General features: G+C 43.0%; 1 protein-coding gene across 3 annotated transcripts in view; it reads left to right on the top strand.

Annotated features, from left to right (window-relative positions):
- LOC147905432 (uncharacterized) overlaps positions 1-17,662 on the top strand; it is a 51,623-nt gene that overhangs the window by 20,486 nt on the left and 13,475 nt on the right. For all 3 annotated transcript variants that reach the window (XM_087372523.1, XM_087372532.1, XM_087372514.1), the window contains 2 exons: positions 2,936-3,822; positions 3,925-4,005. In XM_087372523.1, the coding sequence (XP_087228649.1) occupies positions 2,936-3,822; positions 3,925-4,005 (968 nt within the window). The remainder of the gene's footprint in view (positions 1-2,935; positions 3,823-3,924; positions 4,006-17,662) is intronic.

Here is a 17,662-nt window from a genome sequence, read left to right as displayed (position 1 = left end):
TAGCTAACTAGGAACGGAATGGAAAGATGAATGAAAGACAAAATGAAATGAAAAGAAAGTACAAGTGCAAGTGCAAGAGATAGCCAAAGTAATCACAATGTATTGATAACTTGATGTGGATAACTTTGTCAAAGACTCAAGACTAGTACAAGACTATATAGTGTGAGCCTCTAGGCTCTAGAAAGTCACAATGCATATGGGATAATCTCCCATATGACACGTGGCACTGTCTAGGACTCACTAGACTATAAAATAAGTCCTAGGGACCTAGGACACACAAATACACTCACTTTGACTTCATATTCCAACAACATCCAAGAAGCTGCACCCTTGCTCCTCCATTATCTCCAACTCATTTGGTGCTACTTCTGCCTCTGGTTCTTGGAAATTCCTCTACCAACCTTTTAGGCAGACCTTATAAATGACAAAAGTCATTTAACTTGTTCTTTATTTTATGGGGCGAATTATGACGGCTACTATGTTGAGAAATTGGTCGACAGTTGCAGTTGGAGCTAATCAAATAGATTCTTTTGTGTTCCTTGGAAAGGGCTTTTATTATGCTCACTCCATAGGAGCACATGATGGTGGCTATTTTGCTTATGTCATGCCTTGGGATCCCCTATTCGAGCCATCCCATAATCTTTTATGTTATTGTCTTGTCTGGGTCACCCTGAAAGCCTTGCCAGTGCATCTTCTCCCGCATATTTTCTCTCTTGCAGGGCTTGGGGAAAGTGTTGCATAAATCAAGCGGGATTTTAAAATCTTGAGCAGAGACATTCAAATTTGTATTCTATGGGATATGGAGCAACCACCTTCAAGTTTGGATATTGATTATGGTTTGCGCATCCGTTTTACGTTCCCTTGTAATTTGATTCCTTTCCGAATGCGTGCTACAGCTCTAGACAAATCGGTCATTTTGCTCGAACTGCACCTCGTAATCTGCTGATATAAAGAGATCCTTTTCTCTCCCTTAGGCTTCTAATCCTCTCCAATCCGGAAAGGTGCAACAGCCAAAGCATAAAGAAGATTGGAGACAAGGTATATGATGGACGCCAGACATTTTTGATCGAAATACTAAAAGCACCCTTGATCTCTCATGGATGTGGAACATGCACAGCTTTGCTTATCAATATGATTAAGATAAAATTCTATTTTTGTGTAAAGGACAGGATACATCTAAGTTGTATTGAAAACAAGTGTTTGGTGTGTTTGTACATACGACTTTTGGTGTCTGAAATAGGCCCGGATCTCCTTCTAACCAAATTCAATCAGATATATATGAGCTTGTTTGGTCATTATACAAGCTTGGGGATTCTATTGAGGATTTTAAGTTTTCCTGTCATAGCAATCCCTACCTTCTCCTAGTTATCAATTCCCAAGAAATCTAATATTAGAAAATACTAGATCTCTTTTGGTCAAAGTTTTCTTGGATTTTTACCTCCTAGTCAATAATTATTTGGTCCATCAGTTGGGAGGCATGTACAGTCTTCTTGCACGTTGGCAGGGAGTTTCATTTTATTCACTTGGGACTGCTTCTTCTTTGCTAATAGTTACGGTGGTGTAGAGAAGCATGTTCACCATTTGGTGGTCTTTGCTGGCACCGGGCCACCAAGAAATAACCCCAGCCACCCTTGAGCAATGTTGCGTATGAGAAATGGTTTGGTTCACCGGCCTGAAAGTCGGTGGGCTTTATTCCGTCCCTTGACCACCTTTTGTTGGCCAAACACTTTCTCTTACGGCTCCATTCAGTAGCTTTGGACCGTTTGCTACTTCGTTTGGCCATCCTGGGATGAGGCGGTGTGTTTCCTTTTTTGTTCTTATGCTCGTATAGCTAGATGATGGTTGTCGTAAGAGGCTGGAAGAGAGGGTAAAGTTATGCTTTTGCCTCTCCCCTTGGGAGGAGGGCTATCTCTATTGAAAGCAGCAATGGAAGCTGTATCCTGCTTCATCAAATAACGTTTTTTCTTAATGATGTATCATCCTTGGAGGTCAGGGAAGTTCCAGTCTACAAGTCAGAGTCTGTGAGGGGAAAAGGATTTTCCAAAATCTAGGACCATGCCTCCATGATGGAGGTTTAATCTTGTAGATTTTCTGAACATCTGCTGTGCCGCGCTAGGTCATCTTGTGTCCAACTCAATTGTCATGCTACATAGCCTATGCAAGCCATCTGTGCCAACCTGCATCTCTCGGCTTAATTCTTTCTAGTCAGCTATTGTCTTGTCCCTTTTGATTCATCAATAAGTCTTCTCCACCATATCATGGCTGTGGGTTAACGACAGTCTTTAAAGGTATTCAGATGTCATCTTGGCCATTCCTCTTCTCTGCAAATGCTCCATCTTTTTGGTGGTTCCTCTGCATCAATTAGAGATTTTAGTCTGCTCCGAGTTTCAGCCTCACAGAATAAAAGATTCTGTAAAGGTACGGACCTGATTACGTCTAAGGTTATACCAATCTATTTTAAATACCGTCAGAGATCTTGCATTTTGAATATTATTTTTAGAGTGAATGGACACCTTAAAACTAGGTTACCCCACTAAAGCACATCGAACTTTAGCTTAAAGAGTGATAATCAAACCATTAGTTTGATTCTGCAAATGCATAGTCAGAATTTGATTCGGGTTCATTGGCAAGAGTGAATGTCTCTTTCCACAAACTCAAGGATCTGTCCAGTATGGTCAAGCTTTGCCACAACAATATCCTTTGTGTATTACCTTTTTATATCTTCAAGCAGTGGTTTAAATGATCTGTATGTTAAATTTTAATCTCTCTCCTGATGGAACATGAGGTAACATATGCAAACTGCTTGGCTGACAAGCATTATCCATAAATTTATTGATTCTAGCATGCTTTGATGCTGCCAGTACTTGTCAAATGTAAGAACAAGTAGAATGGTGTCCTTACTAAACTTTCTACACTTAAAATGGGATATGTGCAGCCTAGCATACCAGGAGTTCGAAGGCGCTGTTTGGATTTTCAGACCACTGAAGCTCCACAAAGTGATTTGAACAATTTGCCCATGTCGAGGACTCTAGGAATATCCCTTGACAATTCCTCACATTGTGCTTCTCCTTATGGTTCAGTTACAAGTGGTGCACTTACCTTTCTAATGGAAACAACTGCCGTACAATCTGCTGCAACGAACTATCAAATTTTACAGGTTTCGGATCATGACATGGATGCCCTTTCCAAATTGGATATGGTTAGTTGCAGTCGAGCCTCGATGCTCGAATCCGCAATGCTTAACCCAAATTGCTCATCTCCAAACAGTGCAGATTGTGAATCCGGTCAGTATGACACTGCACCACAGAATCACAGCTTAGATGTTTCTGATGTTCCTAGTCGGGTTCCTTCCGGCATTGGTTTGCATCTCAACAGCATTGGATGCAGCATGCCATCGTCACACACAACAGTGGGTACTCATGTCTGGCCATCGTTGTCAAAATCAGCAAGTTCAACAAGGTGTGACAGCCTAAGAGAAGTCTCATCAGAGGGTGATGCAAACTGCTTTTCATCTGGATTTCAAAATGGATCTAATTATAACTCAGGAGTGGTTGTTCCCCATGTGGACAAAACATTGCTGGATCAGCATGAAGTGCAATCAGGAGGCCCTGTCAAACTGGAAGTCACAACGTCAACAGCTTGTATTCGATCTATCACCCTAGGAATCAGGCCCTTTGAGGGAGACCTCGCATTTGGAGACGTGGAGGATAAAATGAATCCCCTTTTGGGAAAGAGATTTTTTCTGCAAGATTTTCCTCAGCAGTCAGAATCGGACTTGGCCGAGGACTCTAGTCACAGTCCTAGGAGCCCAAAGAAGAAAAGGTGACAGGACTATTTGATTCTTTAAAATATATTGATTTACTTCTTCATAATTGGCATGCAACTAGGAACAAAAATTTATAGATGGCCTTTTGGCATGTGTAGAAGAATGTCAATTCCAGGTGGAGATAAGTCTGGAGATGGTTGTAAACGCTGCAACTGTAAGAAGTCAAAGTGCCTGAAGCTGTGAGTTCAACCTAAAAGCCAGTTTCAGTTTTAATGACTCTTATTCTGAGAATGATGACTGTATAATGGTTGATCAACCACAACAAATAGGCAAAACGTATTCACATGTACAAGACATTATGCAAAACGTGGGCAGGGAGCTCCTTTTGAAAATTCTTTCACACGTTTTGTCTAACTTCTGTAATTTTATGTGGCTTGGCATTGCTGAATGAGTTTCTGCTTTGATTAATGGATTGATATTAGGTTATAGAAAAGATGTCAGATTAACATTAAACTTACACGACACATTATGCATTACTAATGGACATTAATCTTTGTCTTTTGGCCCCCCTTTTGTTGTCTGTTTCCTTGTCCTGCCAATCTGGTCAATTGGTCAGTGGTCTTGTTCCCTTTTTCTGCCTGGTAGGCATCTGGAAATTTCTATAGATGTTTTCTGCTGCAAAGTTGGACTTTGTTGATTATAGGTTCTAGTGACAGTTGTAATAAACACCTCATGTCCTGAGAAGATGTGCACATGAAACCGTAGATTCTTCACAAGCAGTTGTAGCTGACGACTTTTTGATTAGCGTTCTCCTTTAGTGCTAGCCTTTGTCCCCTTCACCTTCAGAGTGCTGACAGAAACTCAGTACGAAGACCTTTGTATAAATGGATGCTCAAGTATGTGTGGGTGTGTGGATTTGTATGTGTGGGAGCATATGTTTATTCTATGGTCTACACCCACCGTTGGGCACTGATGATGTCAGTGGGGATGTCATAGTAGCTAGTCCCTACTATGCGTGATGGAGGTTATGGTTTTCAACCTCATGAGTGACTATCATGAGGTCTGTTTTTAGAGGATGAGTTTGGGCATTTTGCTGGATTAATCTAGATATATATTCATGCAGCCAGTTTCTTGTACTTTAAATGTCTGAACAATTTATGTATTTTGAAAGAGGCAGAGTTGCTCATTCTTATCAGTAGTTTGATAGCCGCACAAAGCAGAACTTTGTTATTGTGGCTAACATGTGTATAGCTACTTGCAGATTGGTTGCCACTTTCTAGGAGGGCATAAATTTCTTTGCTCTATCTAGTGTATGTCTTGAATTGGATAATTAGTCTGAAGCTAGCCATCTTATATCAGTCTCTAAAGGTTAAAGAAGATACGCAATGCAGTTTTACTGAGCTCTGAGATTCCTCAAGCTTTCCCTGCTCTTACTCCTTTCCCACCCCCATCCTTCGTCTTGTTTCCCTGCAAGCAGCCTTTCTCCTGAAAGGCTGTGCTGGCTGCCTTCCTGCTGCCCCAGCCTGCTCTTACCTAACTGCCCAAGGCCTTGGTCCCAGCCTGCTGCCTCCAGCCATTCATTGTTTTTTTGTACTTCCCTTGCCTCTGTTTTAGCCCCTGACACTTCATTTCTGTGTCTTTTCATTTCTGGCCTTGCTTACTTGTCACGGTCATGCTTTTGTCAGTTCTTTCTTTAGTTTGTCCACCTGTTTTATATTTGTTCTTAATGTTCAATTTTAAGTGTTTCTTGTTCATGCCTTCATAATCATTAACACTCCATCGGTTAGGGTGGTTGTATTGTACTTTCTTTCTATTATCATCCCTTTGAGTGATTTTGTTGTTTCCTATGCTATTTTTTAAACTTTAGTATTGCTATTTGTTTGTCTTTCCTTTTCTTTTTGTAGGTTATTTCTCTGTTTGTATTTTACCCTTCATTTTGTATTCTTTAGTTCTTTCTTTAGTTTGTCCACCTGTTTTATATTTGTTTTTAATGTTCAATTATAAGTGTTTCTTGTTCATGCCTTCATAATCATTAACACTCCATCGGTTAGGGTGGTTGTATCGTACGTTCTTTCTATTATCATCCCTTTGAGTGATTTTGTTGTTTCCTATGCTATTTTTTAAACTTTAGTATTGCTATTTGTTTGTCTTTCCTTTTCTTTTTGTAGGTTATTTCTCTGTTTGTATTTTACCCTTTATTTTGTATTCTTTAGCTCTTTGATTTTGTTGTTACTTATTTGTCTTCTATTTCTACCCTCTTTCTTTCAAGTTCTCTACATTTTTTATGTTTCATTTTCAGATTTCTCTCCCTTAAGTCCTCTTTTTCATTTAGGTGTTCTCTTTAATCGAACTTGAGTTTATCCTTAGTTTGTGGCTTCTCCATCTCTCTCTCTCTCTCTCTCTCTCTCTCTCTCCTTAGTATGTAAAATCTGCCCCACAGGAGAAGTAGAAAATGAGCAGCATGTACTCCTAACATGTCGAGCATATGCGCAAATCAGAGAATGTTATAGGGGCAATAGAAGCAACCTGAAATCCCTACTGGAGTGGCCAGCCAAAGAGCTAGGAAACTACATAAAGGAAATTTTAGAATATCGCAACAAAGTACTTGGTCTAGCACACAGGCTAGCACAACAAGTACTCACTGCATAGCACTTTTGTGCTTTTATTTATGCTATATTCTTTCAGTGGATGTAAGCAATCACTACTTGTTGATAGTGATCACTGTCCCATAGATCCTGAAGGGTCTCACGAGGACGTTAATACAATCATATCATATCATATGCCTCAGTCGTTGTCATTCGTACCTACTCTGTACATCAACCATCGTCTGTCCGTACCTGCTCACCTGTACCTCGCCCCTTGGTCCAATTCTGGGGGTTAGCGCTCTCTCTTTCTCTCTCTCTCTCTCTCTCTCTCTCTTTCTCTCTCTCTCTCTCTCTCTCTCTCTCTATCTCTGTCTCTGTCTCTGTCTCTCTCTCTCTCTCTCTCTCTCTCTCCCTCCCCCCCCGGTCCGTATTTCTCCGTCTGTACAGCCTGTCGCCCGTCAGCAGTCTGTCAGCATCCCGCCACCCGTCAGCCCTTCGCCTCAGCCAACAGCAAACACACTAACCCTAACCCCGAGTTGGGCTAAACTCTCAACCCGACCCGAGGGTTAGGTTCAGCTAAGGGGTTCAACAGACAACCAATTATGGACTGGCCTACTCTCTCCTCCAAGTCCCCCTCAACTCCTTCAACCTCCTCAGGAGGTGGTACTCTACAGTTGCAGCCATGACACCCTCTCCTTATGCACGGAATTACCAACAAGAAGGCTCAAAAGGACCCATCCTTGGGCAACAGGATCATTTTTTTAATCTGCAGCAGGCAGTGAGAGAGCTACGATTGGAACTGGCAGAAGTAAAGGCTCGACTTCACATTCTGGAAGGGCCTGGTAAGCAGGCAGTAATTGATGAGGCTGTAAAATCTTGTAAGGATTCCCTCCTACCCCGCAGCTAGTCTCTACAGTCAAAGATCTTATTCACATTGAAGTACAAACTGCTAAGAAGGAAGTGATTGTGGAAGTGGACACCAAAGCAAGTAAATCTGATATTCAAGCAGAGATTAAAGAACACGAAGCTAGAAGTGATATAAAGGTCATGCAATCCATACACTGAAGTCAAAAGATATGCGGATCAAGCTCCTTCGACAATCTTACAAGCTGAAGGGTACCAAAGTATGGATAGCAGAGGAGCTTACACAGGTTTACAACTCAAGAATAAGGCTACTGAATTAGCTAAAGTCAAGGCTGCCAGAAAGGATGGAAAATGGGTAGTTTACTAGAGGGTTTCTTGCTGTCCCATAGACCTTTTGCTCTCCAGTGGATGTTAATAGACTTTCTTTCTTTCTTTTTTTCTCCTCCGCTCCACCTCCCTGCTCTCCCCCAGTCCCACCTTCCCACTCCAGCTCCTTGCTCCACCTTTGCTCTAGCACCTTGCGCACCAACAACCACCTGATCTCCTCTCTTGTATATCACGATATAAATATTCAAAGTCTTATCTTTCTCTTTACAATCACGGGCATAGGCACATATTTTCCTCCGAGCCAACCTCGATGGTAGGAAGCTTACAGAATCTCCTCTTACGTGAAAGCTCCTGCTTGCCAAATCCCAACGAGCCCCAATTCCCTAGATAGATCTAGTAGGCCACATGTCTACAATTTAGGGTACCTCCTAAATGCATCATTTACCCCCCTCTTGGGATATCATTGAAATCACTTGCCCCTTAGCACATTTAATGCATTTATACCCCTTAGCCTTAGATCCACCTAGTCTAGTGCCATATCACCCTCACCAAGGACTTGGACTTTGATTCCTTTCTGATCATTTACGTAAAGCCCAAACAAATATAATACAAGCATTGATCCTTTAAAGGAAAATGTCAACTGACCCTTCCGAGGTCATGTTGCCTCAACTTGAGCGTAACATTCCTTCCCTTGTCAGGCATCAGTGTCCTCGATGATAAAGTTTGGGAACACTCTCCGTAACTGGTATACGGATTCCTAGGTAGCTTCTGATAGAGGTAAAGCATGCCATGCAACCAACACCGTGGGTATCTTCCGATTGCGTACTTGCATTGTTTCTTGGTCTAGGATTCTTGTTGGTTTGCATCCTACATTATCCTCTATCTCCTGAAACAAAACAACACCCTCGATTAGTGAGTCACTTGTATGCAAAAATTTCTTTAAACGAGAAACATGAAACACTGGGTGCACCTTATAACCCTGTGGTAATTCTAATTTATAGACCACCTTGCCTATTCTTTTTAGAATTAACCACGGCTCACAATATCGGGGTGATAACTTAGTACACTCTCCTGCAGACAAAGACTTTGAGTGCGAAGGAACTCTGAGAAAAACTTTTTCTCCTTCCTTAAATTCTCTAATGGATCTGTTTTCATCTGAATACGCCTTAGCTCTATCCATAGCTTGGCGAATGTTAGCTCTCGCAAGTGCTAGCATCTCCTGCATTTGAACCACAATGTTTGCGGCACTAGGCACTTTCTGAGGTACTCCAACTGCAGTTGGATTCGCTGGTCTATAACCATAGTTCAGCTCAAACGGACTGAACCCTATAGAGGAATGTTTTCTATCATTATAGGCAAATTCTAACAATGGCAACCACTTGTCCCATGTATGTTGCCTCAATGATACATATGCTCTAAGCATATCCTCTAAAATTTGGTTGATTCTTTCTATCTGACCATCCGTTTCTAGATGATCCCCACTACTCAGTCCTTAGTGTCTCAAACATTGTAGTCCAAAAATGATTGGTAAATTTGACATCCTTGTCTGACACTATGGATTCGGGTAATCCATGCAAACAAAATATATGTTTAATAAACAACCCTCAGGAGTAATAATGAATCCTAAATATTCAAGTCTTACCATACACAGTACAATTTTCTTTTTATTTACATAAAGACTGGCTTTCCTCAAAGTATTGAACACTATTCTTAAGTGTTCGTAATGCTCATTAATACTTTTACTGAATACCAGAATATCGTCAATAAAATGGACTACAAACTTTTCGATATACAGACGTAGTAAATCGTTCATAAGCATGACGAATGTAGTTGGAGCATTGGTAAGTTCAAACGACATTACCCAAAAGTCATAATGTCCAAACCTGCTTCTAAAAGCGGTTTTATGCACATCCTCGGCTCTAATACAGATCTGATGGTAGCCACATTTAAGATCTATCTTACTGAAAATTGATGCATCTAGCAAATCATCGATCCGAGCCACGGATACCTGTGCTTAATAGTGATATTATTCAATGCTCTGTAATCTATACAGAGGTGAAAAGTATCATCTTTCTTTTTTTTAATATCACTGGCGAAGCAAAAGGTGAGAAACTGGGTTGAATTTGTCCCAGCTTGAGGTATTCTTCCAGTTGTCTTCGTACCTCTGCTTCTTCGGTAAAACTTAACCTATAGGGAGGTCTATTTACAGGTTCTGCCTCCGGGATTAGTTCAATCTTATGCTGAACATTCCGCTCTGAAGGTAACCCATAAGGTAACTCATCCCTAAAACAATCAGAGAACTCCTTTGCTATTTGATTAGCCAGCTTGGCCATCTCTCCATTTTGGGTAACATCAGTGCTAGCTGAAGAACCATCAATCGGCTCTACCGATGCTGTACAACTCTTCTTGAGCTTTTCGGATTTCCAATGGGACTTCCTTCCATTTCCACGTCACTCACCATCTCAGCCATCCGACGACTTATATTTCGTGGACAATCTTTCCACTGATGAGGTTGAAGGCATGCATCCTCCAATAATGCAATTCTGCCAGATAGTGTATGGCCTGCTGGGCGCGACACCTGCGGGGTTGGCCAGACTCCCGACTCTACAGGATCCATCCTAGAAGCTTCTTCTTCTACTTCCATTTATGCCGATGGGTGTTTTATTTTTTATTTTTTTAATTTTTAAAAATAAATAAATCAAACACCGCCTAAAACTATATTTACTGAGAGGGAAGGAAAGAGGGAGAAGTACAACGGGGAGAGAGTGAGAGAGAGAGATGACACAAAAGATGCGGGTGTGAAGTGATGAGCCACACCACAAACTCATAGGTTTTATTAGGATTAGGTTTTTCACCCTATGACTGTCTTAAGACAGTCATAGGTGTCATATCTTTAATAAAGGGGTGGCAATGTGCCTTTACCCCAACAACCTCCCACCTAAAGGCCAATGTGCCTAAAGGGGAGAAAAGAATAAAAAATTACAGCAATATACAGTTACTGTATACAAGACCATAAAATAAGAATGGTCTCATCCTAATCCCATGATGTGGCGGCAATGTGCAAACCGCTCTGTAGGCAAGCTCTTAGTGAGCAAATCTGCAGGATTATCATCAGTATGCACTTTCACAAGCTCAAGTCGCTTGTCTTCCAGTACCTCCCTGATGAAATGATATTTCACATCTATGTGCTTGGTCTTTTGATGAAAGACCGGATTCTTTGCCAACATGATAGCACTCTGACTATCACAATGCAAAACTGGCATATCTCCTGTAGTGCCCAAATCTCCCACCAGCCGAGTAAGCCATATTGCTTCCTTGCAAGCCTCAGTGGCTGCAACATATTCAGCTTCAGTGGTTGACAGTGCAACGCATTTCTGCAACCGAGACACCCATGATATAGCACCTCCTGCAAATGTGAAAATATAACCGGTAGTAGACTTCCGGTTATCTACATTCCCTGCATAGTTTGAATCTGTAAAACCATGCACCAATGCATCTTGCCTACCATAGCATATGCACAAGTCTTTGGTACCTTTGAGATACCTCAAGACACCTTTCACTGCTTCCCAGTGCCGCTTGCCTGGATTTGCCATATACCTGCTGATGACTCCCACCGCAAAAGCAATATCCGGACGAGTGGCAACCATGGCATACATCAAAGAACCAACTGCAGATGCATACGGAACCTTGGCCATTTCAGCCTTATCATCATCTGATCTGGGGCTGTCCTTACTGCTGAGTTTTAAATGTGGAGGCAACGGGGTACTAATAGACTTCCCCCCCTCCATTTTAAACCTCTGCAGTACTTTGTCAATGTACTCCTTCTGTGATAGAAACAAAAGTCCCTTGGACTTGTCACGAGTAATCCGCATGCCAAGAATATGGTTTGCATCACCCAAGTCTTTCATGTCAAAAGACTTATGCAGTTGTTTCTTCAAAGCACTAATCTCATGCTGAGATTTACTGGCAATTAGCATGTCATCCACATATAGAATGAGTAGCATCAAACTGCCATCCTTTGCCCGTTTGGTGTACAAGCAATGATCGGTCTCACACCTATGATACCCTTGGGACTGCATGAAGGCATCAAACTTCTTGTACCATTCTCTTGGTGCCTGCTTGAGTCCATACAAGCTCCTCTTGAGCTTACACACAAGCTGCTCTTTCCCTTTAACAGCATATCCCTCTGGCTGACTCATATAGATCTCATCATGGAGATCTCCATGAAGAAAAGCCCTCATGAGCAACAAGAGCTAACACTGCTCTCAAAGTAGTCATCTTGACTACAGGGGAAAAAATCTCATCAAAGTCAATGCCTTTCTCCTGCTTAAATCCCTTGGCAACCAATCTGGCCTTATACCTTGGTAAAGCATTTGAATCCACTTTGACTTTGTAAACCCACTTGCATGGCAAAACCTTTCTGCCTGCAGGTAGCTGCACCAAGTCCCATGTATCATTTTGAAGTAGGGAGTCCATTTCAGATTGCATGGCTTTCTCCCACTTCCTTTTCTCTGTTCTTCCCATAGCTTCCTTGAAGCTGGAAGGCTCACCACAATCTGTCAGCATAATAAAATCATCCACATTATTGGCTCCTGGAACAAACATGTCAGGAGGCCGTTGTACACGGGTGCTCCTCCTAACAAAATGTTCCGGATTAGGCTGCTGTCTAGCCTGTTCGTCATGCATGATGGGTGGCTGTATCACCATATCCGGCTGTTCTACAGCCCCATTTGCTGGCATATTCAGTGGTGCATCATTGGCAAAATTATCTGGCTGATTTTCAGCCTGTATACCCTCTTGAACAGGGTTATCTGCAGCAGCCTGCTGCTGCATATTAATGGGCATTCTTTGCTGTCCGACATCATCATAAACAAGCCTCCTGTATTCCACAGGTTGCACGGGTTCTTTGTGTACACTATCCTCTTTAAAGATGACATCATTGCTGCGTATAATCTTCCGTTTAACGGGATCCCATAACTTGTACCCCATTTCACCTTCGTCACCATAACCCATAAAGATGCATCTGGAAGACTTTGACTCCAGTTTGGTGCGCAGTTCTTTGCGTATATGAGCAAAGCACTCGCAGCCAAACACACGTAAGTGCTTATATGAAGGTGGCTTGCCAGACCACACCTCCTCTGGCACTTTCAACTCCAAAGCCTTGTTCGGCGACCTGTTAATTATGTGAACTGCTGTTTGCACGGCTTCTGCCCAAAAGCCATGGGGCAATGCAGCATAAGACAACATACATCGAACCTTCTCTTGAATAGTTCGATCCATCCGCTCACTCACACCATTTTGAGATGCATTATGAGGGGCTGTGAGTTCCTGTTTAATGCCCTTAGCTTCGCAAAACTGCACAAAAGCATGTGACACATACTCACCCCCATTATCGGATCTGAGGCATTTCAGCCTGCGACCTGTCCGATTCTCAACCTGAGCGACAAACTTCTTGAAAGCATCTAAGGCATCGCTCTTATGCTTCAAGAAATAGACCCACACTTTGCGTGTGGCATCATCAATAAAAGTAATGAAATACTTTGCACCCCCTAGTGATAGCTGTGGCATCTCACACAAATCAGTGTGCACTAGATCAAGCGGTGCTCTATTTTGGGGAGTTCTCCTCTTATGAGGAGTCATAGAATGCTTGCCAAATATGCAATGATCACAAGTAGGCAAATCTGAAAATGAAAGAGACGGCAGATAACCCAAACGTGACAGTTCTTGCATTCCTTTAACGGACATGTGTCCCAACCGGCTATGCCACAATGAAACCTTTGGCAGCTCGGTTATGGCAACAACATGATTACCTACACTGGAAACATAAAGAGGGTACAAGGTATCACTCTTAAAACTCTCATCCACTACAACCTGGCCATCAGTAATCACCCATTTGGAATCCCCAAATGTGGTGTGGTAACCACTGTCATCCAACAAGCCAGTGCTAATCAGATTTTTCTTGATTTGCGGCACATGGCGAACACCATCAAGCATAAATATGCGTCCATCAGGGAATACTATCTGTATACTGCCAATCCCTGCAATCTGACATGCATAGTTGTTCCCAAGGTGAACAACTCCATGAGTACCTGTGTAGGAAGTAAACCACTCCCTATGAGGAGTAACATGAAAAGAAGCACCTGAATCCAAGAGCCAGGTGTGCATGTCATGGCCATCAATAACCAAAGTATGTGCAATTACAGCAAAAGAGCATAAAACATCATGTCTGTCACTGTCACTGTCCTCTGCTGCAACATTCACTGCATCCAAGTCATCTACCTTGGCCTTGCCTTTGCCTTTGCTTCCACTGCCTGCATCCTTTGCCTCAGCCTTCTTGGCTTTCTGATCCCGTATAAACTTGAAGCACTTAGACTTCACATGTCCCTTCTTGCCACATTAAAAGCATTCAGTATCCTTTTTGCCACGGGACTGACTGCGGGATTTGGACTTACCAGCAGATCTCCCCTTCTGCTGAGTCCTGCCTCTTTCCTGTACATGCAAAGGATTTGAAGACTTGCTGCCCGCATTATTCTTCCTGCTCATCTCCTCCATAAGGAGAGAGCTCTCTACATCAGCATATATAAGAGTGACATTTGAATTAGACAGGGTGGTCTTGAAAGTGTCCCAACTCTCAGGGAGGGTACACAACAAGAAAGTAGTCTTGAACTCCTCATCAAGGTTCAACCCCTGTGCAATCAGCTGTGTAAAGATGGCATTGAACTCACTCAAGTGTGAGGTCATAGCTGTACCTTCCTTCATGCGAAGATCAACCAGCTTCTTCAACCAATACACCTTACTGGCTGAACTCTTTTGGGCATACAACTCTGCTAGCCTCTGCCATAAGCCATAAGAGGTCTTTTCAGCTTGAACATTGAACACAAGAGAATCACTGAGAGTAAGCATGATAGCAGCCCTCGCGGACAAATCTAGCTCCTCCCACTCATCATCTGACATCCGAGATGGCTTGACACCCTTCACCCTTATGGGCTTAGAAATCTTCTTAAGCAGAAGTACATTCAAACACTGTTCTGCCCATAATGCATAATTGTGTGCCCCTTCCAATTTCTTTATGTTCAGAATTGATGATTCACTTCCCCCTGATGCCATATCAGATAAGGAAAGTACCTGACTCCCTGTAAGTCAAAAAAGACTGAATAAAATTCTGATTTCTCAGAAAAAACCTGCTCTATCAAGAGCCAGGAGCACTCACAATAGTGCTGTTTTTACTGTCAAAAAATCTGCAGCAAAACAGAAAAATTTCCCTCCAATTACTGTACCTTCTGACACACTGTACCGTGCTCAAATAGGCATAAAACAGTAATTTCAGAATGCTGCAGCTGTTCCACAAGTGCTTTAACAGTGCATCATCAGCTGACGAAGCACAAAACACTGCTGTCCTGATCACTTCTCCCACCTCAGATGAGGTAATGCACTGATTTTATATGCATAAACCACTTGTCATACACTATTTTGTTCACTGAAAAGAGGCTCCAGACACTTCAGCCTGTCACAAACCTGCAACAGAAAATGGGACAAATCCCAAGCAATCACCCTTCTGCCAAGGGGATAAAAGGCATCTGAAGGTCTCAAACAGTAACCCAAGTGCTCTCAAGCAAAATCTGGGCAAAAGCCCCTTGATTTGACACCTGTACCAAGTGAAAAACACCTCAACACTGAGGTAGCATACAAAATACAGCACTCTCCTGGCACTTTCACCTGACAATGCAATGCATAAACAGCCCTGTGTACACAATAACAACACAGATCCCAACGTACAAACACTGAAGAGAAAATCTTTTGAGCACTGTCAACGATGGACAGTTAGGGACCGAGTAAACTCGATGCGCCCTGGCCAAGCGTGGCTCAACTGAGATTTTCCAAGGTGTCGTACACAAAATGTGACCTGCAGAAATGTCACTGAATACACTGCGGAAACAAGACCAATGTGAGCTCCCTGGCTCCACACTGCCTCAAGGCATACACTGCATAAGCTTTCAGGCAAAAGCCCTTTGAAAATGTCACCCAAAAGCTGAGATTTGCACTCAGCAAAAGCATAAAAGCCCTATGCAAAATCAAGGCATTACCTTCCCGAAACAAGATAACTGTGCAACCACCACACACTGTGGTACTAGTCACCTCAAGCACGAGGGACAAGAGTGTACTTGCTGTACCTCAAAAACACAGTTTAAGAACTGAATAGCCGGGAATGCTCTCTTTTTCTTCTTTCCCCAAAGAAAAACTGATGTACCTGCTGTACTTTCTGTACCTGTGTACTTGTGCAGGGTACCACTGTACTTGTTGTACTTTCTGTCCAAAACTGTTGTACTTTTTCTACCTGTGTACTTGTGCAAGGTACCACTATACTTGCTGTACTTTCTGTCCAAAACTGTTGTACTTTCTGTACCTGTGTACTTGTGCAGGGTACCATTGTACTTGCTGTACTTGTGCAGGGTACAAATCCAGAAAAAAAATTTCGAAATGCACTTCCCTGACGCAGCTCCCTGAAGCAGCTTCCTGACGCAGTTCGTACGGCGGCGTCCGTACAGTACGGACGCCTGTACGGTGTCCGTACGGCGGTACGGACGGCCGTACGTCCGTACACAAGCTCCCTGCGTGCGCCTGCGCGCCGCCCTGTTCGAGGCCCTGAGGCTGCTTGGGTGCGCACCGGTGCTGCGCACCGGTGCTGCGCACTGGCTGCGCCCGCTTGGTAGCGGGTAGCAGCTAGCAGCAGCTAGCTGCTGCTATTGCAGCTGCTGGCGCTGCTCCGCGCCGCCCTGTTCAGCCCGCACGCGCGCTGTCGCCCGCGCTACCGCCCTCGCTATCCCGCTGCAGCCCGCGCTGCCTGCGCAATGCCAAGCTCCGCCCACGCCGCCTGCACGCTGCTGAGGGCACGAGTCCCGAGGGGACAAGGTGGGGTAGAGGGAGAGGTAGGCAGGAGTGAGGAGGGAGAGATGAAGGCTCTGATACCAGTTGAGAGGGAAGGAAAGAGGGAGAAGTACAACGGGGAGAGAGTGAGAGAGAGAGATGACACAAAAGATGCGGGTGTGAAGTGATGAGCCACACCACAAACTCATAGGTTTTATTAGGATTAGGTTTTTCACCCTATGACTGTCTTAAGACAGTCATAGGTGTCATATCTTTAATAAAGGGGTGGCAATGTGGCTTTACCCCAACATTTACAGACTGCTTTCCAATCTCATAACCACAAAAGGTGTCTAAACAGGCATAACCATCAACTGAAAATAACTGAGAACCAAGATGATTATTTTTTTCCTATACTAGGGAAATATTTGCAATCTCAAATAACTCAAACACCGAGGGCAAATAAACTAGCATATGCTCCAACAAAACTTAAAAGGCATAGAGAGCTCCCTGGTCATATTTCTGCTGCATGAAGAGACCAACTTGTCCCTACAAACCACTCCCAATCTGCAATTATAATCTGTCTTGGATGGATGATGTGACTCTCTTTTTTTTTTTTTTCCTTCAAGATCCAAAGACCTTAAATGATGTGTCCTCTGTCAATACAACCGTTCAAATGGTTGCCTTGCTCCCGGGATCTCCTTCACCAAATCTCTGTGAGTATCTGATTTGGACGCTACATCATTGCAAAGTAACCACGTCGTAAACATTAAACATCACACCCAGCTCTACGCACTCAGACGACCCATCACTGCTTAAAATCCATCGGATACTATTGTGACCTTAGCCCCAAGCCGTAACTGTTTCACGCTCCAAAATTGCTCCGTGATAAATGTAATTAAAAGCAACACTAGAGTAGTCAATTCGATGACGAAGAAGACTAATCTATGTGACTATTGTAACTCACGGACTTCGCACAGCAATTGACCCACGATTCGAATGCCCCCAACCATATAATGCTCCTCACGCGATGCCAAAGAGCCCTGAAGGTACCAAATTATGAACGTGCGACTGTACGTGATTTTGATATCTTTCAATTGCGATGACGTCCGTGAACATATAATACCAAAATACGATCTGTGCTCCGTATTATTCATTGTCAAATTTGGGCGTCACACAGCCCTTTGATTAACAAACTGCCCGCGATATACTACATACTCACAAATAACGTGGACAAATAACACGACGTTATCTTATC

Source organism: Dipteris shenzhenensis, chromosome 1, assembly GCF_047967505.1.
Source record: "Dipteris shenzhenensis isolate YYH24624 ecotype China chromosome 1, Dip_SZ_1.0, whole genome shotgun sequence".
NCBI classification, from domain to species: Eukaryota; Viridiplantae; Streptophyta; class Polypodiopsida; order Gleicheniales; family Dipteridaceae; genus Dipteris; species Dipteris shenzhenensis.
The sequence above is the reverse complement of the archived record's forward strand: the minus strand, read 5'-3'. Positions and strand labels throughout refer to the sequence as shown.